This window comes from Passer domesticus, chromosome 2 (genome assembly GCF_036417665.1).
Source record: "Passer domesticus isolate bPasDom1 chromosome 2, bPasDom1.hap1, whole genome shotgun sequence".
Taxonomy (NCBI): Eukaryota; Metazoa; Chordata; class Aves; order Passeriformes; family Passeridae; genus Passer; species Passer domesticus.
Genome location: NC_087475.1, coordinates 107388997 through 107409709, shown reverse-complemented (window position 1 = coordinate 107409709; position 20713 = coordinate 107388997). Strand labels below are relative to the sequence as shown.

General features: G+C 47.6%; 1 protein-coding gene and 2 long non-coding RNA genes across 6 annotated transcripts; 2 read left to right on the top strand and 1 right to left on the bottom strand.

Moving 5' to 3' along the window:
* Positions 1-13819, top strand: ING4 (inhibitor of growth family member 4). Of its 4 annotated transcripts, XR_010356811.1 has the most exons (10): positions 1-178; positions 10634-10705; positions 10900-11066; positions 11306-11420; positions 11741-11849; positions 12148-12295; positions 12673-12734; positions 12952-13126; positions 13220-13284; positions 13433-13819. XR_010356811.1 is itself a non-coding variant. In XM_064410445.1 (8 exons), exons 1-8 carry the CDS (start codon positions 16-18, stop codon positions 12989-12991), a joined length of 876 nt encoding a protein of 291 aa, XP_064266515.1. In that variant the 5' UTR covers positions 1-15; the 3' UTR covers positions 12992-13819. The 4 variants fall into 4 exon arrangements, 1 of the variants encoding a protein (XP_064266515.1); XR_010356809.1 differs by having other exon boundaries at positions 13220-13819; XR_010356810.1 differs by having other exon boundaries at positions 12952-13284.
* Positions 193-5826, top strand: LOC135294766 (uncharacterized). Its single transcript, XR_010356815.1, has 2 exons — positions 193-3023; positions 3826-5826. It is a non-coding gene; the product is annotated as an uncharacterized LOC135294766 (long non-coding RNA).
* A 1106-nt stretch (positions 13820-14925) lies between the features above and the next one.
* Positions 14926-20631, bottom strand: LOC135294761 (uncharacterized). The gene is made up of 3 exons (XR_010356808.1): positions 17538-20631; positions 17025-17076; positions 14926-15942 (listed from the first exon to the last, which is right to left on the bottom strand). It is a non-coding gene; the product is annotated as an uncharacterized LOC135294761 (long non-coding RNA).
* Positions 20632-20713: the final 82 nt, after the last annotated feature.

Below are 20713 nucleotides of genomic sequence, written 5' to 3'. Positions count from 1 at the left end.
GTCGCAGGGCCCGAAATGGCGGCGGGCGCGGGGCGGAAGCGCCGGGGCAGGCGGGCGGAAGCGGCTTCGCGGCCGGGCAGCGCCGCTTCCGGGGCCCGCGCGCGGCCGGCCCCGCCGGAAGCGGCGGCGCGCGGGGCCAAGATGGCGGCGGGGATGTACCTGGAGCACTACCTGGACAGTAAGAGCCGCCGGGCGGGGCCGGGCCGGGGCCGAGCCGGCACGGGGGGCACGGGCGGGCCCAGGGGCGGGGCCCCGCGGCGCCGAGCGCTGCCCGCCCCTCGGGCGCTGCCCGGCCCGGGCCGTGGGGCAAGGCTCGGCTGCAGCGTCTGCGGGAGCCCCGAGAGCGCGGCTGGTTTGTCCCCTGAGAGAGGAGCCCGGGGCAGCCCCAGCTGCGGGAGCCTGGCTGGCTCTGGTTTCCCGGGAATGACATGGAGCCGCAGATAACTTGTGGATCTGTGCGGCGGTGGTTATGGTAGCTTTCCACGCTGTCAGTGTACAAATGCAGCCCTGATCTCTGGCCGAAGAGGAGCTCTGTACACGCTAATGGAGATGGCAGCGGTATCAGAGCCCTCCTATGATACCTCGTATTTTACCGTCCTGCCTTAAGGGGCTTAAAACTTGGTAAAACTGTGCCCTTTGGGGATGAGGCTTTCAGTGCGTGTTTTACCCACGCGTTCTTAGAATAGCCGAGCAGATCCATCGGAGGAGTTGCTCCCCAATGAGGGGGCTAATGAGTGAAGGTTGAATGAGCTGTTCTGTGGGGAATGCTGTTCTCTGTTTTCCTGCTGGTCAGGTGTGGGCACTAGAGCCAGGGCAGGAGTTCACGGGATGGTGTCTGTGAAGGTTCTGGTAGTGTGTCTTCTGCCTCGCTGCACCCAGCCAGCTAAATCCCTCCCTGTTTGCTTGCATATGCATGGAAAGCAAATGGAGTTTGGCTGCTGAGATGTCCTGCTGCACGGGGTTCTTCCAGCACAGCACTGACAGGGACACAGGTGTCTCGTTCCTCGTGTCCTCGGTGCTCCTTTTGTCTCTAGGAGAGGAAATGTCTCTAAGAATGTTCAAGAACCGCAGTAAATGTCAGTGAAAGCTGAAAAGAAGCTGCAGTTGAACAGGCAAGGTGCAAGGAAGGAGGCAGAAGCCAGGAAGAAGAGTTGGATGAGGAGGCAGGTTGGAGGGCAGCGAAGGTTTGTGTTCTTGTGCAGTTCTCAGTGCCTGGCAGAAGGCTGCAGTGACTGAGGCTCCTCTGCTGGGAGCGAGGAGAAGGAGGCAGATGGACCAGGAATAAGTGCACAGGGGCATGCAGGGTTTTCCTGCTGGGAGGGCAGAGATGTACTTCGGGTGAGAGCTGCAGGGCAGAGAGAGAGGAGCCAAAGCCTGGGATGTGCAGCTGGAGAGCAGGGAAGGCTGTGGCTGGAGAACGCTCCTGCCAAAGTCAGACACCTCTGGATCATGTCATCAGAGTCAAGTAAAATCAGCCAGCCTGGGAGCTCCTCTTCCTCTCCTGTACAGGCAGAGGAAATGCCAAAGACTCCTCCCTCAGCTGAGAGTTGTGGTCCTGCAGCTGGATTGGAGATTCCCGTCCTGTTGAAGGTGGATATTAATACAGGAGAGTCAGTGTTGTTGTTGAGGTGTCTTGCTTAAAAAAATAATGTGAAAGTGATGTGCACAATCTAAAAGTCCTTAAAACCATCTGGTTGCAAAGATTTTTAGGAAGAAGAAAACGTTCCTTGCTGTGATGGTTTGGCCTCTTTTGCTTGCCCTTAGATCTCTAAGGCCTTTTTCAGTTTTGTCTGTGTACATAACTTGCTGTTATTAGCTACTCATGAGACACTTGCTGTGCTTATTCTAGGTTTGTTTCAGGAAAGCAGGTATGCATTGTGAGCTTGGCATCAGAGAGCAGCCACCAGAGCCTTCAGTAGGCTAGGCTGCTGATAGGTAATAGCACACATTTCTAATTACCCATTTTGCTCTTCTCTGAGCCTGCCCTCCTCTCCTGGCCTTCTGCCTGACTCCTGGCTCTGGGAAATGCTTGCAGTGTTTTAGACACGAGTGTTCTTCTTGATGCTGACTGACTGACAGCATTCAGTTTCCTACTTGCTCCTCCCCTTTTTTTCCCACATTATTTCAGTGTTTTAAAAACATCCATTTCCATTTTAAAGTAGTTCACCAATATCCTGAAACTTCCTGAATTTTGATAGAAATAAGAAGTCCAGAACTTCTGGTCATCTCTCATAAAAAGTGTCTAATTCTTAATTTACATCTGTGTCTTGCAACAGGATTCTTTTAGTAGTATAGTGCTCTTGCAGACACAGTTTTCAGTTGAATGTCTTTGTCCTTCCCACAGAGATTCTCGTTCCTGTGGTTTTCTACCTGGATCTGCTCAGGGAGTGAATGAGGAATGTGTGATGAAAGAGGGCAGTTATTTGTAGGATCTCTTCATATCTTTGAATAAAGGAAGGTGTGTAAGGAATTATGTGAAAATTGTAGGAAGAAAAAAGGTGGCCTCCTGTTTGAAGCAACTGAATATCACTCTGCCAAAGTGAGTTTGGGGTGTTTTATGTCGTGAGTCCCACTTTATTCAGGTTTTCCTTGCTTGGATTGTGCTTCCCTCAGATTAAGAGTGGAAATTTTTAGCCAGAGGAGCAGATGTGCAGAACGCTCATAGCTGCAGCTGGAGTCTGCCTGGAACAGATAAATCTCAAAAGTCATGCTATGAAGCATTTTTTGCACTTTTCAAGAGGAGAGTTTGTAATTCACTGGCCTTTTGGCTTTAATCTCCTGGCCTCAGTAAATCTCGTGGCCTTCATTCTGTTGGTGAGGGAAATGGGCCACTCCACTGCAGCATTGTGACAACACTTCATTGTCACAACAGTGAACTCCTGGAAAAGCTGGTTACAAAGTCTGTTTTCACACTGAGCTCTGGGTCTGAGCATGTGACTCTGTGTTGAGCAAAGAGAATAAAATACAGCTTTGAATCAGTGCTCAGTCACTGGGGATGAGAAACACCTTGTATGAAACATCATGTGAGTAGGTGATTAAAAACTCTATGCTAAAATGCACGAGCAGTCTGACACAGTTAGGCATACAGCCCCAGCTGTTTCAGTTCATATATTTTGAGCCCTCTGCTTTAGGCATCTAAAGTTCTTTTCCATTATTTTTTGGTGGAACAGAAGAGTTCTCTTAGTAAAAGGTGTCTAGAAGCTTCTTAGGTCAGGTATTTCAGCAGCTTTCAAGTCTTGCTGTATTTGAAACTGGGTTTGGACCTAGGATTAGGCATGCCCTTTTCCTTGGCTTTAAGCTGTTAATTACAAAGTAAATCTCTCTGAGATGTGTTGTGCTCTTGGCAGATGCTTTTGCAGCAGAAAAATACACACATCCCTGCTGTGCTGAGCATCCTGACAGGGAAACTCCATATCTTGTCTACTCTGATCCCCTTCATTCCTTCATCCTGCTTACTGAGCCAGAGGATTCAGGGAATGGGACAAGAGGAATGTCTCTTGTTCCACTTTTCTTCCTGAGTGTTTTTCTCCAGTGGCTGAATTTAAACATAAAAAGATTTCCATGTTTTCAAATATTGTCCTCCTTCTGGTTTCTAAACTGTTTTATTCCTGGTTTTGAGGGGAGAAAGCAAGAAAAAAAGGGCTTTCCCTCAAGCAGAAACACAGTGCAGCTTTAGTAAGGAAAAACCTACGGGTGCAGAGGAGTTAGAGATGTAGAAATGAATGGAAGAAGGGAGAAAACAGTGTTTTGTGATTAAAAGATGGAATGTGCATAAAGACTCAAGAGTTTTGCTTGCTCGAGCTTGAGTTCCTGTGTTTGGCTCAGTGCTGGCCCTCAAACAAGGCTGGAAATGCTGTAGTGGAGGTGATGGAGGAGACCTCAGCTGGTAAGTTAACGTGGTACAATGCATCAATATTCCTTGGGTTTTTCCTCTTTGTTACCCTGGTCAGGGAGGCATCGGGTTTGCTTTTCTTCTTCTGTTTGCATTTGTCAGCAGGCACACAGAGATGCACCATCAGGGCTTCTCACTGCTGGAAGACTTGAGCCAGCATAAGCACAGAGCAATAGAAGCAGCACATGTCCTCATGGAAGTCTTCTTTCTCCCACAGCTGGCATGGGAATGTCCTTTCATTCCTTGATAACATTAGCTAACCTAGTAAAATAGGATTTTTCTTTCGGAATGGCTACATCTGCCTGGGTTTTCCTCTGTATGGATTCATCACATGAGGGTGTGATAAGTATTGCAATCTTAAAGCTCTTAGAGGACATGGGTGTGATGTTGGGAATTGCTGTAGGCGAGCCCTTGTTTCCTTCCCAGACCTGGCTGTGTTCCAATTTCCCCAGCAGTTCTTTTATCTCTTGCATTCCCTGCCTTCATTACTCTTATCCCTTCCCCAGTGTAGCATGCAGCCATACCCCTGTCCCTGCCTCTAGAGTTTCTCACATCATTCTTCAGAAACGCAAGCCTCTTAATAAATCATTTCTCTGCTTGTCACTGTTCTAGAGTAGTGAAAGATGCCTTTCACCTTACAGAGACTTTGCATTAGTTACACCTGTGATGCACCACACATGATCTATGGAAAATTACAAAACATTTCATGCAGGGGAGAGAATTTGGTGATTCATAGGCATCATTTGTTGCTGTGTGAAAGCTACTGGCACAGCCCACACTGAGCTGATACATTTAATGACCAATTCATTTAGAATTGGTTTTGTTGTTGGCTGATATTTTTATTGGAGCTGATACAAGATAGCTTTACATGGCAAAGCATGCTGTGTTTTCTCTGTGTTTCTTCACTTACCCAACTGCAAATCTGATGTCATTGTTTTGGCAAACAGCCCTGTGGTCTCTTTGGTGCTGTCCCTGCCTTTGGAGGTCTGGAGCAGGCTGGAAATGCCAGGGGTGTTGCGTGTCTTATTCACTGTGTCAGTCTTCCAAGCCCTCCAAGCTTTTCAAATCAAGGTTGATCTTTATTGTTAAACATCCCTTTTCTGACATTTAACAACATTCCCTGCTGTCTTGTCTGTGGATGCTGTAGCATTGAGCTGCTGTAGTAAGACAACAAAGAGTCCTCCCTTCCTCAGAAATGGGCCCCCATTTTGGGGAGTATTGGGTTTCCATGGCTGACTGGTGCCCAATGTTTTGGACAGTGTCTGAAGTAGATATGCAGTGCATTGCCCCAAAGCTTGGGATATGTGGTATGGCCACAGAACTCCTGGGTGGCTGTGGCTAAATCAGTCTGCCATGCAGCTAAGCTAACCCTCTTTGTAGGTAGGGTTATCCCTTCCAAGGTGTTGTGAGGATAATGGTACAGGTTGGGATTTTTTATTGCAGCAGGGCTGAGCCGTCTCTGAATAGAGGGAAAGGGATAGATTGTGCTCAGGCACCAATTTCAGTAAAGGTGCTTGTGTAAAAGCTTCAGTAAATACCTGCATAGGAAGGTGATTGATTACTTGAGAACACAGGACAGAGTAGAAGCAGTGGTGTAAGAGGGTGGTACACTCTGAAAGGAGGGATATAAAAGACACCCTGCCCCCTAATGAGGGAGCAAGGAAGCTCTCTGAGATTGCTGCAAGCCAGTTGTCCTGCAGTGTACTTCAAGTGCTGCAAAACTATGAGATTCATGGAGTACCAAAACGTCCATTGTGCTTCCCTGGCCAGATCCCAGCCAGTTTGCAGTCTTGGGGGGCAAAGAACTTACCCTCTCATTGTGGCAGTCCCTGGCACAAGCAGGAATTGTTTTAATTGCCCTCAGCAATGTCGTGTCTAAAGTGTTTGCTGAAATCTAAGCTGTTCAATAAAGCAACTGTGGTTATGTTTCAAAATGTCTTTTCCCATTTTTTAATAAAATTTCAACATGCATCTCAACGTGGTGGGTGAACAGATGTCTTGGGAAGGGTACTGTGTGTTTGGATGGTCCTTGGTGCTGCTGATCTGTTTTTAGGACTTTGGGCAGCACAAATCCATTGTTTGGCACAGCACAGACGTGCTGCAGAGGATTGAAGCACAATTGAAGTTATCAGGCTGTGTAGGCTTGCTCTCTGCATTTGTGTGTCACAGCTAACATCTGAGTTAAGGAGATGAAGTTTAAATATCAGTTGCCTGCACCTGACAGCCCACGTGTGTTTCTAAAAAGAAGTAAATAAAATAATAATTATTGGAGAGGGAAAAAAGTGGTGTTGGATTCTGATTTTTGGATAGAGAGTGCGTGGTTCTGAAGGGAGAAGACAGAATGGTCATGGATGCCTGTGGAAGAATGAACAGGGAAAAGAGTGACAAGGAAAGAGGAGAGTGAAAGAGACAAAAGAAGAATGGGCTTAGTGGGGGGATAACATTTGAGGAGAGAAAAGATGAAGGTAGGTAGAGAGACTTCAGCTTGTGATCAGAAATGAAAACAAGGTAAGAAAAGGAAGGGATGAAAAAAATTCACAGAGAGAGCTGCATTGGTAATTTTCAGGATAATCAGACCATGAGAGGAATCAGTAGGGCTGCACCAAGCTTCTGTATGGATCTGTGCAATGAGTCCAGTAGGAAAAGCCTTGCCAGCAGGTTGAGGCAGGAATTCTGCCCATCTGCTCAGCCCTGGAGAGGCTCCTCTGCAGTGCAGTGTCCAGTTCTGGGCTCCTCACTAAAGAGAGACCTGGAGCTCCTGGAGCCTGTCCAGCAGAGGGGAATGAGGATGATTTGGAGACTGGAGCATCTCTCTTGTGTGGAAAGGCTGAGGGAGCTGGGCCTGTTCAGCCTCCAGAAGGGATGTCTGAGAGGGGGCTCATCAGTGTCTAAGTACCTGCAGGGAGGTGTGGAGGGTGGATCCAGGCTCCTCTCAGGGGTGCCAGGCGCTAGGACACGGGGCAGTGGGCAGAAACTGATGCACAGGAAGTTCCATGAACTGAACATGAGGAAGAGCTTCTTTACTAAGTGGGTGACCAAGCACCAGAAGAGATTCCCCCACTAAGGTTGTGCTGTCTCCCTCTCTGGACATATTCCAGAGCTCTCTGGAGGCAATCCTGTGCCATGTGCTCTGGGATGAGCCGGGAGGTTGGAGCAGGTGACCCACTTGGTCCCTTCCAGCCTTGCCCATTCTGTGATTCTGTGACACTGTTGCATTAATGCCAGCCCATGCTTTGGGCCAGGCTGCTGGCCTTGCTAGCACTTTATTCCCTTTATGTTTTCACCATCCTGTTCCTCTCCTGCTGCTGTGCCGTTTGTGTGGAAAGAGGGTCTTGCTTTTCCTTATTTTTCTGTCTGTTGTTGCATATCATCACTCTTCTCTAGTGATCAAAGATGCCTCTAGGGTGTTCTTTCTTTACAATTATCAGTTTCATAATCTGAGAATTACGTGGGTATTTTATGATACATAGTATTTAGTCATCATGATTTTAAGTGAATCTTACTAAGATGAAAGAGCAAAATTAATTGTAGAGGGAAAAAAGGAGAAAAGCAGGAGGAAATGAAATTACATAAATAACATGAATATTTTTTTAGAAATAGTGAGGAAAAGTGTGGTGGTTGGAATGAGGAAATGGAGACTCAAATCTAATTTTTTTTTTAATGGCACTTAGAGAGTGATAATGTCTGGTAGCCAGCACAGCACAGGTCAAGCAATTTCTGCAAGTGTTCTGGCCCCTATGATAAATTCTGTGATGCAGAGAATCACTTCTGTTTAAGGCTATGCAAGAGCTTTGGAGTTAAGCTGCAGATAGTAGAAAACATCCCCACAGCTAGATTAAGTTATGTACCATACAAATAGTTTGTTGCTCAGTTATAACTTGCTTATCTGCAGCTTTATCTTGTTATGCTTTTTGTTATTGCCAGATTCTCTCTGGATCATAATTTGTAATGGTCTGCTCAGCTTCCTTCCACGTTCAGTTGAACAGATAAAGTATCTTTGTAGCAGTTCTGATTATAAAGTCACTGTACTGTCACTTGTTTCATTTTCTCCATTTATTGATGAAGCAGTGGCAGAACATTTGTCCAATAATAGATTTGCAGAGTGAAATGTTTTGCTGTGGTTTTAGGAAATCATTTTGCCGGTTTTAGCAGGGAAGGAATTCAACTGGCAGGGGTTTGTCTCGTCAGCCCCAGTGGAAGCCTGCCCAGCTAATGAGCCTCTGGAAGATCATGGCTCAGATGTGCATAAATGATCTGCCCGTGGTGCCTGAGCTGAGCATTTGCTCAGCCAGGACCAGAGGCAGGTGACAGCCCTCCCCACACTGCGAGTGCTGCCGGGAGCAGGGAGCTCTGCACATCTGGAGGCAGGAAAGCAGGCAGGGAATGAGGCAGGGGAGCCACTGAGGGGCTGGCACTGAGGGGAGCAGCCTCTGGGGAGAGAGGGGCTCTCGGGGTGGGGGCACAGGCTGAACAGACAAAGCACATTGAGGCAAAAGAAAGACAGACAGATGTCCAGATGAGGGCATGTGCTGGCATCAGTGGTGGTGGCAGATTTTTACAGTGATGGCTGTAAAAACTAGAGCACGGTTCTTTTCAGGTTGTGTAGCTGAATCAAACTCCTGCTTGAGTTTCTCCTGGTGCAAGAATATCACTGTGAAATGTGACCCTAACCTCATGGGGTTGTTCTGCCCTCATGGTAGCATCCTACTGGTTTTTGTGCTGGCTCAGGAGCTTGCTCTATCTAAAGGTTTCTAGCCCTGCTGAGGGAAAGCTGACAGTACCTGGTGGAATTTGTGCTTTTACCATCTGTCCTTTTCAGAAGAGAAAAAGAAATTACATTAATCTTTTCTAAAAACCACAAAGTCCAGAATTTAGAAGCTGTGATCTTCCAGGATTAATAAACTCAATATAAATTTGACATATTGTGTGCAGTGCAGGAAGAGCTTCTGTTTTCCTCTAGAGGATACCTGTCTTGTCTTCTGCAGCGGGCGCTTTGGAGAGGAATGAAAAGCAGCGTGCTGCAGTATGACCCGTGTTTCATTTGCTGTATAAATTGAAAGGTTTAGAGTTGATGAGGCTGGGGATTGCAGGAGGGAAGAAGGCATGGTCTCTAGATTCCCAAGCTGAATTTCATCCCTGCCATAAGCTCCCTCTATAAGCAATAATAATTTTCAGCATTGTGTCCCCGTCGTGTTCTGAGATGCTTTTTCGGACCACAGGGATGTAATCCGGTATCAGCTGCTTAAACCTTGTGTGAAGTCTGTCGTGCTGAACAAACATGGAAGTATCCAATTCGGGATGTGCCTACAGATTTAATTTTGCCACTTACTAATTTTTCAGAATTTGAATTTGCCCTGCTGACTGTCCTTGAATGCAGGGGTGATGTGTATGTGCTATGGATTATGTGTCTGGGTACTTAAGGACACCTACTGTCTGAGCATTTCTCAGGTAACTACGTCAGAAATGGCAACAGAAATCTGTTGAAGCAGCAGCTTGATTGCTCCTAAGTATTGTGCATGTAACTTCTTATAATGCTGTTTGGGCAAAAGTCTAAGTAAAAGTAACAGCTTCACTGCTCAGCAAGGCCCATAGTTGGCTTTATCTCTTATAGGAATTAATTTCACATCCTGTTATGTAGTACTTGTTAAAACTTGTTAAAACCTTCTTCTTGCCTACAGAACCTTCCCTGTCAACTGGTTGCTCTTCAGGGAAGTGGAAAGGCATTCATTGCTGTAGAAATATGTGCAGGGAAAATAGAGATTGCTGCCTGGACTGATGTGTTGGATGGCTTTGGTGATGCACTCCATGTGAGCTGCAGAGCGAGTTCAGGAAGCTGAGACGTGCTTCTGTTGTGTTTGTGAAGAGCTTTCCCCAAGACCTTCTTTTTTAAGCCTTCAAGAGAGATTTATTATTTTTATTAGCTATAAAGGTGACAATAATCAAGCTTAGACTTCAGGTTAATGCAGTGACACTAGATCTCATTTTGATTAGACAGGCATGGAAAAATGAGAATTGTTTTTACCAGCTTTGCCAGTTGAGCATCTGGTGATGCCTGGGGGGTGAGTAGCATAGTGCATTGAAAATTAATTGACTATCAACTTCACATTGCTCATTCAGAGCCCTACAAACATTTATTATTCACGTTGTGTGGCATCCTTCCAGGTGTTGGACACACCACACTGAGATGACAGTGCAGAAGGCACAACAAGTTACAAGTCACGAGGGGTTAAGACTGCTCTCTGTTCCCCATCCCATCTCAGACTTGATCTTTGCTCTGCCCAAAGTGTCTACGGACCCCTGTGTGTTACATGAATGCATTAAACAGAATCACTTTTCAGTGAATTAGCATTTGATCAACTTAATTTTTACTTCCTTGTGTAGAAGTAACTAAATAGCTTTATTTACCAGCTGTTGGGGTGGTTGGTTGGTTACTGAGTGGAGTTTTTGGATGGAGACGTTGTACTGTAATGATTGGCACTCATTACAGATTTTGGGTTTCTGCTTTCTTAGTGTGGACCTTTCTGCATGGCAGCAGTTTTCTGCTAACTAATATGTATTCTAGAACTATGCTTCTGCATTAAATATATCACGTTTTTGTAGTCTGTCTCCCTCGGGGCCAGCACCAAATGGAAGCAGGCTGATGTGCACCAGGGGGATGTGTATGTTATTGGTTAGCTTTGTTCCTGCCTTGGCATCGTGGACAAGAGCCTGATTTCTCCGTGTGTTGTCCTTTCTCTGCAGGTATTGAGAACCTGCCATTTGAATTACAGAGAAACTTCCAGCTCATGCGAGATCTGGATCAGAGGACAGAAGGTGAGCATCAGGGATGGTTTTGTTGGCAAGACAAGGAGTATGTGGCTTGACCAGCTTTGCTCTGCTTTGCCTTTGTCATGGGGATCTCCAGGCAGGGGAGGAGGCCTGGAGCTGCTCCAGCCATTCAGTCTCTCCTGGTGGAGGGCAGTGTGGTGTGCGTGGTGTTTGTGTAGTTAATGGCTCACTTGTTTCAGACCTCAAGTCAGAGATCGATAAGTTGGCCACGGAGTATATCAGCAATGCACGGACCTTGTCTTCAGAGGAAAAACTGGGGCTTCTCAAGCAAATCCAGGAGGCCTATGGAAAGTGCAAGGAGTTTGGGGACGACAAGGTTCAGCTGGCTATGCAGACCTACGAGATGGTATGAAGGGAAGTGTCTCGTGCTTATCATGTGAGCGCCCAAACTAAAGCCGCCCATCTCAGAAGGCCCTGATCTCTCACTTTTAGGCCCATGCCCACTCTTGCTCCTCGGCTCTTTAGTTGGCCTAAGTCTTTAGTGGGCTTAATAAGGGCCCCGTGCCCCTTTTTCCCCTCTTTGTGCTCTCTTTGCCTTCCTGGGCTCTGTCCTGTGGTAACCCCTGGGCTCTGCTGTCCCTGCAGGTCGATAAGCACATCCGGCGGCTGGACACAGACCTCGCCCGCTTTGAAGCAGACCTGAAGGAGAAGCAGATAGAGTCGAGTGACTATGACAGCTCTTCCAGCAAGGGCAAGAAGAGTGAGTACCACCACTGGGCTGCAGATTGATTCAGGAGGCAGCCGAGTGACTGTGGAAGTGGTGGGGATGAAGGCAGGCTCTGGAGTGGTGCAGATCAAAGACTGTTGCGCTGGAGTCTGAAGGACAGGTAAAAAGATGGTGACTGGGCTCTTCTTGTGTGAGCATATTCAAGGCCACTAGATAAATTCAGATGGGGTGCACGGCCCAAAGCCAGTATACATTCCAAAGCAGGAGTGTATTTTAGTGCTGCAGAGGTTGTCACTGTCAGGTGTCTGTTCTGGTGGGGTGACAGATGCAACACCTTTTTCTCTTCTTGCCAGAGGGCCGAGCCCAGAAAGAGAAAAAAGCTGCCCGCGCTCGCTCCAAAGGGAAAAACTCTGATGAGGAAGCACCAAAAACTGCCCAAAAGAAATTGAAGCTCGTCCGCACGTGAGTGTTTAAGTGACTTGAGGCAATGAGAAGCAGCACCAGAAATCAGACCAAGGCAGGCCTAGCCAGGCTTCCCTGAGATCCCCAGACTGGAACTGTGTGTCCTCTGTCCCTTCTTGGGAAGCAAGAGGAAGGAAACTTTCTCATTCTTTCAGGGGAGTGTGGGTTGAAGGGGAAAGCAGGTCCCCCTGGGTGTATGTACTTAACTAAGAGAAGTACCTGTCTCTGGCAGACAAGGGACACACGAAGGCTCTCAAAGCCAGTCACTTTGCTGATGTACTTTATTCCTGTCCTGCAGGAGCACAGAGTATGGGATGCCTTCTGTCACCTTTGGAAACGTGCACCCCTCGGATGTGCTGGATATGCCTGTGGACCCCAATGAGCCCACTTACTGCCTCTGCCACCAGGTCTCCTATGGGGAGATGATTGGCTGTGACAACCCAGATGTAAGAGCCTGCACATGGTGGTGGCAGTGGGGGGAACGGAGTGGAGATGAGTCTTGCATGGAAAGTCTTGTCCTGCTGGGGTGGGCCCTGGGACAGCAGGCAGTGACAAGGAGAGGTAGCTGGGATGGGCAGAGGTGTGGCTGGCAATGGCCTCTGAAGTGCCTCCCTCTTCAGGGCTTTCCTTAAATTGTTTTCTTGTCCCTAAACTTAGCATGGGAGAAGGGAAGTTCTCCTTGCTAACAGTGTGTAGGATGGGTGTGAATATCACTGCTAGGGATTTTGGAGTTTGTGATTAAATGCTGGGAAACTCTGGTAGCCCAAAAGCAACGACTTCAAAATGAAACTGCTCTTTAACTGGCTGCTCTTCGTCCCAACAGTGTTCCATTGAATGGTTTCATTTTGCCTGTGTGGGTCTGACAACAAAACCAAGAGGAAAATGGTGAGTGAAGCAGCCTGGGGGGCCCATTTGACCTTTGGAAAGGGGAGGCCCTTGGTGGCAGGGGGAAAAGTACTGTATATACACACTTAGAAGATACCATTAAAAGGAAAATTTGAATTTAGGCTTTGTCAGGGACCTTGGAAAAGGTCTTTTGGGACCATGCACTTGAGGCTCATGTCATGCCCTAAGTTTGGCTTTGTACTTCCCTTTCTAACAGGTTCTGCCCTCGCTGTTCCCAGGAGAGGAAGAAGAAGTAAATTCACATGAGACCTCAGTACTGCTGCAGGAGCTCTCTTCCCCCTGCCAGGGCCTCGTCCCAGTTCCCCCAGCCCTTGGGGCCATGGCTGAAGGGAAGTCTTGCCCTGTTTGTGGTTTGGGCCATCCCTGGAATGGTGTGTACCCTCACGGTGGTTCCTGTGTGTTCTGTATCCCTGGTTGCTTCTGAGTCCTTAAGGGAGGCCCTCTCTGTGTACTGTTCCAAACAGGTCTCTGAACCTCAAAGGGAATGAATGAGGGCACCAGGGTAGCCACCAGATTCCCAGGGATTCAGGTAGCCCCTGATTTTCCTTGGCTTTCCTTCAGCCTCCTCAGAGTTCATTGCCTGTTCTCTGCTTAGAGAACAAGGCTATGGGATGGGGGAAGGAAAGGAGGTAAGTCTTCGGCATTTTAGGTCATTCATTTTCCTGGATCTTTTTCAGGAGAGAGGGAGTAACCAGGCTACTTCTTAATCTAGTGGGCTGGTTGAGAGACTGAAAACCTGATGTGCTCCCTGTCTTTAACCATTCCACTGCTGGCATTGGGCAGCCTCTTTTGTTGGGGAGAGGAGGAGGCAGAGGGATGTTTAGAGCTAGCTTTGTCTCTCTTATTCCTGGGGTAAACCTGCTGGTCTGGGAAGCACACTGTGTGAAGGAGGAAGAATTTCTGACCACGTGGGGAGAAACAGCTTGGTCCAGTCTGTCTTCCGGCTTCAAAATTCTGCCTTCCTCTTGTGTAGCAGTGCTTCTCCATGACGTTGATGGTGGGAAGTTTGGGGATTCAGATCCCACTTGTATAATACAGAATGAAATAAAATTCATTGAAACCAATGCTCTGTTTGCCTTGATGTCACGTCCAAAATAAACTGCAGCAATTGGTCTCTCTAGTTTTTCTTTCTCTCTTCTATAAATGGTGAATGTGGTACAGCTTTTTCACGCAGCAGTCCTGTCCCTAAAAAGTGACATTCTGCATAAGTCAGGCTTGAAAATGTGCCTAACGTACTTGCAGAAAGATTCTGAGCTTTCTGGTGGCTGTGGAAAAGACCTGCCCCTGCAGTCAGGCCCTCACAGGAAGGTGAACATTTATTCCCACTATTGTTTGATCATTTACTTCATCAGTTGCCTTCTCTTAAATGAGGAGGAGTGGAGGTGGCAAAGGCCGACCCTCACTGTCTGTTGGGCAGCACAGCTGAGAAGATGAGCCATCAGGACAAACCTCGTGTCTCCAAGAAGGTGGATAGGTTTTCCAGATACACTGATAGCTTGCTTCCCAGAAGGTCACAATCACCCCACTGCCAGAAACTCTGCCTGCTGTTCCTAACATTAGGCTCCAAAACAATTCCAGAAATCTGCAGTCTGAAGGTCTGTAGTGTCTGCAGATAGCTGTGAGGAGATGGCCCACACTGAAGCTCCTCTTTATGAATTCCACTGGCACAGCCTGGAGACTGACAAACCAAGTCTTCCTCCTTGTGGTCTGCTCATCAGGAAGGTTTAAGCCTTTCACCTGAAACATGGAATGTTTTCCTCACCCAAATTACTTGTATGAGGATCCACGGAGGATTTTGCTGGTTTAGTTATGAAGCCAAAGCTCTGCTCGGGTTCAGAGGACAGTGTGGGTTAAGATCAGTGCTACTCCCACCATGTCACTGCACGGGGACCCTGCAGCCCTCAGCTCAGAAGCTGGTGTTATGTTCTGTTCAAGTGAGTTAGCACGGAGTGAGTCTCTGCTTTTGCCTCGAGAAGGGATGTTCATTCTGTTTTTCTGTTCATTCTGCACAGAAAAAAGGATGAGTTCTTCCCCGGGCTGTGGCTTACATGGTTTGTGGTACCCCTGCCACAGCCTGAATCTCAATCCCAGATTTTATTACACCACTTCCTGGGGCTTCCTTTCTTAAAAAGAGGTGAAGCAATTCTGGAAGGTGTTGGCTGTGTCTCTGGTATGGTTTTAGTAACAGGGAGACTCTGCCCTGATCCAGTGGGAGAGCAGGCTGTGGCAGAACTCATCTCTTCAGCTGGGGATACTCGGACATCCACTGGTGCTCAACTGACAGAAGAAACGGTGGATGAGGTGTGAATTGGAAAATGGGCTTTGGGCAGGGGTGATGAAGGGTGGAAACTGCTCCAAGCAGCTTGGTTTCCATGGATAGGACACGGGATTTAATGGCCAGCATTAGCAGCAAGCTCTCTAGGAACTGTGGGCCAGAGAGGGGTTTGAAGAACTAGCCAGCAGCCAGGAGCATTCCAGGGACTTCTGCTGCCACTGAGGGAATGCTCTGACTTGCACAGTGAGACAACTTCGACCAAAATTTGGATAAAACCTGGGCATTTTTTAATGGCTTGCAAGTATAAATGCAAATGAAAGCACATTAAAAGCTAACCTTGGAAGAGAGGGAATAAGGGCAATAGCTGTGCAATATTTAATCACCAGAGGAGGAAAAGAACCAGTAGAAGCTGGAAAATACAAAGTACAAAAATGAAGCCAGTAGGAACAAAGCCTGTAAGTGACAAGGCTGGAAACATGAGCAGCTTTTTTTAGAATGTCTTTTGTTTTTGATATAATTGAACATGGCACTTGTCCATTACTGACTGCAGATAGCAGAATTGTTTGTAATGAGAGGAGGGGAAGTGTTCTGTAAATATTTATTCTGTGTTGGTGCTGGTGTCATATGGGGATGGTGTACTTCCTAGGCAAACAGTAAAGAAGGGTTTTAAATGGCACCTCTTGGGGCAAAGACTTTTTTGATCACCAGTCCTCAATAAATGATGTTTGTCATCCTGTGGAAGCCACCCGGAGGCATCTGTGGGTTGATCTCTGTCAGACTCTGGTCTGCTCAGGAAAACCTATGAGGCTGGAAAAGGGCCAGCTCTTTTTTGGTCCTTAATGATGTCAAGAAGGCTGCCACAACAGTCCAGATGTGAAATACTGGAACAGCGGGGCAGTAAATTGCTTCTCTCTAAAACAAGCAAGAAATCCAGGTCAACAAAATAAAATCAGTTTGATGGGAAGTTGCCAAAAAAATCTGTCAAAAATTACTTGATTTTTTTTTTTAAGATCCTTGTTAATAGTTACCTGGATCACTGTAGTGGTAATGGGATCTGAGAAGTTTACTTCTCCTAGAATTGAAGTGCTTAAAGCAGGGATATACTCAGTTAAAGTAATCACGAACTCTGTTACAGAACTGGCTAGCTTGCAGATTTCCTGGAACAGCTGTCAGTGCAACATAAACACTTTCTAAAACGGTGCTGGAGAAATTGCCCTTTTAGAGTGATTGGAAATATCCTAGTTGATGAGTGAAGTCAAGTCTGAGTTTCAGGAGGCTGGAGCCATAGAGCGTGACAAGAGGGAAGAATTTTGCAGCCTTGTTAAGCCCATTTATTAATAATAATTGGTCCTGCACACAAACGACCGATTTATCTTGCCCAGTTTGATTGCCCCATCTGTGGGCATCTTTCCTGAGTAGCTGGGCAAATCTGCTGACGAGGACGTTCAGCAAAGTATTCCCCTTTCCAAGGAGCAGATGTGCTCCTCAGGCTCCCGTCCCTCAGGCTCTGCCACCACCATCTCCATGGCATGGAAGCCATCCCAGCCACAACTCAGTTTCCACCACCTTCCTCTCCTGCTTGTGAGTAAACTCACCCCAGAGCTCAGCAACACCCAGCCTCTCTTTAGGCACTCTTAAGGTACTACTGACCTAGCCAGCACCCAGGGCTGTGTGGTGGACACTGCCACTGTCACGTATACTCAAGTCAAATGTTGCCCAGAGGTCTCAAGTTGGCAGTGGAAGATGTTCCCAAGAGACAGCTTGCTCATACAGACTGAAAATAAGCCCATCTCATCTCAGACCTGCCTGGTTTGAAAAATTCTGAGCTGTTCTGCTTTTTATAATCAACCACAGCTCCACTTTCTCCCTGCCAGTGTGAAGACATTGAGAGCCTGAGTGGCAACATCTGCTCTAAAGATCTGGCTGTAGGCAAGGAAGAGTTTCTGCAGCACTGAAAGAGTTAAAGACTAATAGAAGGAAATGAAATGTCCTACCTTTCTTTCCAAAGACAACTGAAGGAAGTTTCTCCAACTCTGCTTCCTATTACTTACAGTATAAGAAGAAATAAAGCTGTTTTTATCCAATAAAATGAATTTCATTTATAAAAATAGTCAAACATCTTGATTAATGTATGCTAATTTATGTTTATTTTTCTGAATACATAAAAGAAACTAGGAGTGTTAGTTTTAGAAAAACACATTTGTGCCCAAGGCTTAAGGACAGGCAAAGCTGTGACAAACACTAAGCTCCTCTGTCTTGGTGTGATAGAAATGTTCAGCAAGGTGTCCCCTTCGGTCTGTTTTTGCAGGTGTGCAACTTAATTTCAGTGGGCTGGGTTGCTGCCACTGAAGAAACAACTCACTCAAAACTGAAACCCCATCTGGGAGTAGGAGAGGAATTATTTTTTACACACTGACAACAAGCAAGGAAAAGAAGTGTGAGACCTTGGCATTTCCTTGTTCTGAAAGCCTGAATGATGCAGTCATTGGAAGAACCCATTTACTCACCACAGAAAGACTGAGGTGGGAAGAAGCCTCTCTGGAGCTTTGTAGTCCAGGCCCCTGCTCACATTAGGGATAAAATTGTGGTTGGATCAGGTTGTTCTTGCATGAAACAAACCTGCCTAAAAAGGCTACAGCAGTTTGTTCAAGCAGGCTTTTATGTATCCACTCCATTTTAGTTTGTATTAATAATTCAAGAAACCATTTTTAAATGCTGTTTTTGCAATCAATTAAATATTCCATTTTCTAAATGTCAAGTAAAAAATGCTTCATTCACTATTTCCTAACAAAATAAAATGTAAATTAAGTATTTGAATTAATGCACGTTATAACTGTGCGGTGCTTGTACAAATGTGAATAGATTAACATATCTACCAGGTTAAAAAGAGTGCCAATTTTAATGTAAAGTCTATATTTATCAGCATATTCGCATAGGTCTCAGCCAATGACAGTAAACCCACCGAAATAAAGTACAAATGCAGAATGAAGATGATTTAACCTGTGAATAAAGTCAGCAATTTAGAGAATTTTGGTTTGAATCAGAACACTCCCAGGTGCTTTTGTCTGTGCAGATGGGCATCTGTGCCCTGCTCTGCAGGGGCTGGTACCTACAGCCCTTCCCACGGGGTGAAGGTGTCCAGCCCTGGCATCTTGGAGAAGTGTTTGGAAGAGTTAGTGCTGACTGGGAAGGGGCTCTCTGCCTGTCTGCTCTGCGCTGGCCTGGGGGCTCTTGGCAGGGCTGTCCCCTCTGCTGAGTGTCCTCAGACTGTGCAAATCCTTGTGTGAGCAGAGTGAGTGTCCCCCTTCTCTGCCTGCTCCCTCAGGTGTGTGTTTTAGGGAATGGAGGCACCACACCTTCCTTTGGTGCACTGCCAGGAATGCACAACCTGGCGTGTCCCGGGGGCTCTGTCCACCCTTCCTGAGACCACCCCAACATCGACACAAGCAGAGCTGCTCGTGGCCTCCTCCCTGAGCAGCCTGCTGTTTAATTTCTACCAACACACATCCAGCTGGGTTTGGAAGCATTTTTCTATCATCTCTGCTCACATTTGAAATTTAAGACACATGCTTTCTGGGGATGCTGCTTGACAAGCCACTGGAATGCACACCTAATCTTTGTGGCCTCCAGCTTTATGGGGTTTTCAGCTGACCAGACATCCTCTCCCTGCCCCAAACCCCCCGGTTTAACTCACTGTGCTGACACAAGCTCTGTGAGCCACAGTCCTGGAGTTTCCAAGAGGTTTTCAGTCATTGATGCTGCTGCTGGTGCAGCACAGAAAATGCTGAGAAATACCCAAAGCACTTGAGACAACAGCAAGGAAGAGAAACTCCTCTGCTGAAGGGTGGTCCCTCACAAACCAGACAGGCTCTCACAAAGCTCAGGGTTGACATGCACTTGGATATTAACATGGAAAACACCACTCCAGTGAGTTCTTGTCCCGCTGTTGCCCCTCCCTGCTGCTGGCTCAGGACTCCGTAGGCCTGGGGGTCACAGCTGTGTCCCTCAGCCCGCCGGCTCCCAGCTGGCACAGGAACACTGGCTGCAGGAAACTCTGCCGTGTGGCAGCCCTGAAAACAAGGGTGCAAATCTGCTTCACTGCAAAAATTACACAGCTTGTAATGCGCCATCGAGGGTACAGCCTTAAAGGTGCCAAGTGAGCCCTCAGAAATCAGAAACACTGGAATTAGCATCACCCCCGTGCTCCGCATTGCTGACAACTGTAATTGCTTGATGCAGCAGTAGGGAGTAGACTTCCCCCAGCCTGCAGCATTGATGCATCGTGTACAAGTTGCTGTTCCTCCCCTCCCCTTCCCTCCCCCAGAGATGACTTTGGTTTTGCAAAGACTTGAAATGCAGGTGCCCCACAGCCAGCTGGCACGCGCCTCATCAAACAGCACAGCAGTGCCTCCTGCTCTCGCAGCCTCCCAGCCCTGCTGGCTGCATGCCAGAGACTCACTGGCTTCTGTAGAGGCCACTTGTGGACTACGAGTTTTCTGAAGGATTCTGACAACCTGAACCAAGTCCAGGACGTGCCACAGTGCATGAGAAGTTCTGGGTAGCCAACATGTCCTCACATCCGTAACCACCTTTCCAAATAAACAGCAGCTCCCCACAGGCATTGCTGCCAGAGCACCAGCCAAGGGGCACTCCTTCTTTTGCCCCTTCTTTTGCATTCGTTCTTGCTTCCTGTTCTCAGGAAAATAAATCTCTTGCTGGCACGTGAAGACACAGGCAGAGTAACCAGCACCCGCCAGATATCAATAACACCGTGTGGCATTGCCCAGAGAAGTGTTGAATGCCCAATCCCTGGCAGGGTTCATGGCCAGGCTGGATGTGGCCCTGAGCAACCTGTTCTAGTGGGAGGTGTCCATGCCTGTGGCAGGGGGGTTGGAATTGGATGATCTTTAAGGTCCCTTCCAACCCAAACCATTCCATGATTCTGTGGCACGCCACATCAGTGTGCTTTCCTTAGTCCCACATTTCCATCAGCCAGTGAGGTCAGCACTGAACTTCTCTGGGAAGCTCCTCAATCAAGGTGACAGAGCTCAGCCTTGGCTCCTTCGTTGCAGAGAAGTGGAGGTGATTAACAGAGCTAGGGAGCTGAAGGCCCTGCAATTGTTTAAAATCAGCTAATAAGCAATATGTCTCAAGCTAAGTAATGGAAGGCTAGGAGCTGCCAAAAATATGCAAGCTCCAGCAGTGTTTCCTGTTTTAATATGGGTAGCAAGAGCTAGCTGGAAAAACTCTCCTGATCATTGTTTTCCTAAAGAGCTGCAAAAGCATTCAAAATTCAGAGTGCTGTTTTTAAATGGTCAGGCTTCCAGCTCCTCAGAAGCGCTACTTTCCACCAAGACACCTTAAAGCAAACCGCAGCTCGTCTCCTGCCAGGCCCCGCAGAGCTGTGTGCGGACAGCACACACCTTTTCACCAGACTGCTGGCTGCAGCGGTCTGAGCTGTCACCTCGCGGGCCCGAGTGGCCGCAGGGCTGCGGCAGGCGATGTGTCAGCCTGGCCACGGCAGCCGGAGCGTCCGCAGCGCCCTGCGGCTGCTCCGCACGGCAGAGCGGCCGGGACCCCCCGGACCTGCGGCACAGGCGGCTCCTGCAGCGGAGCCTGCAGCTGAGAGCTCTGCCCGCTTTGCCCGCAGCCCCTCCTCGGCTCCGCAGAGCCAGGGGTGACA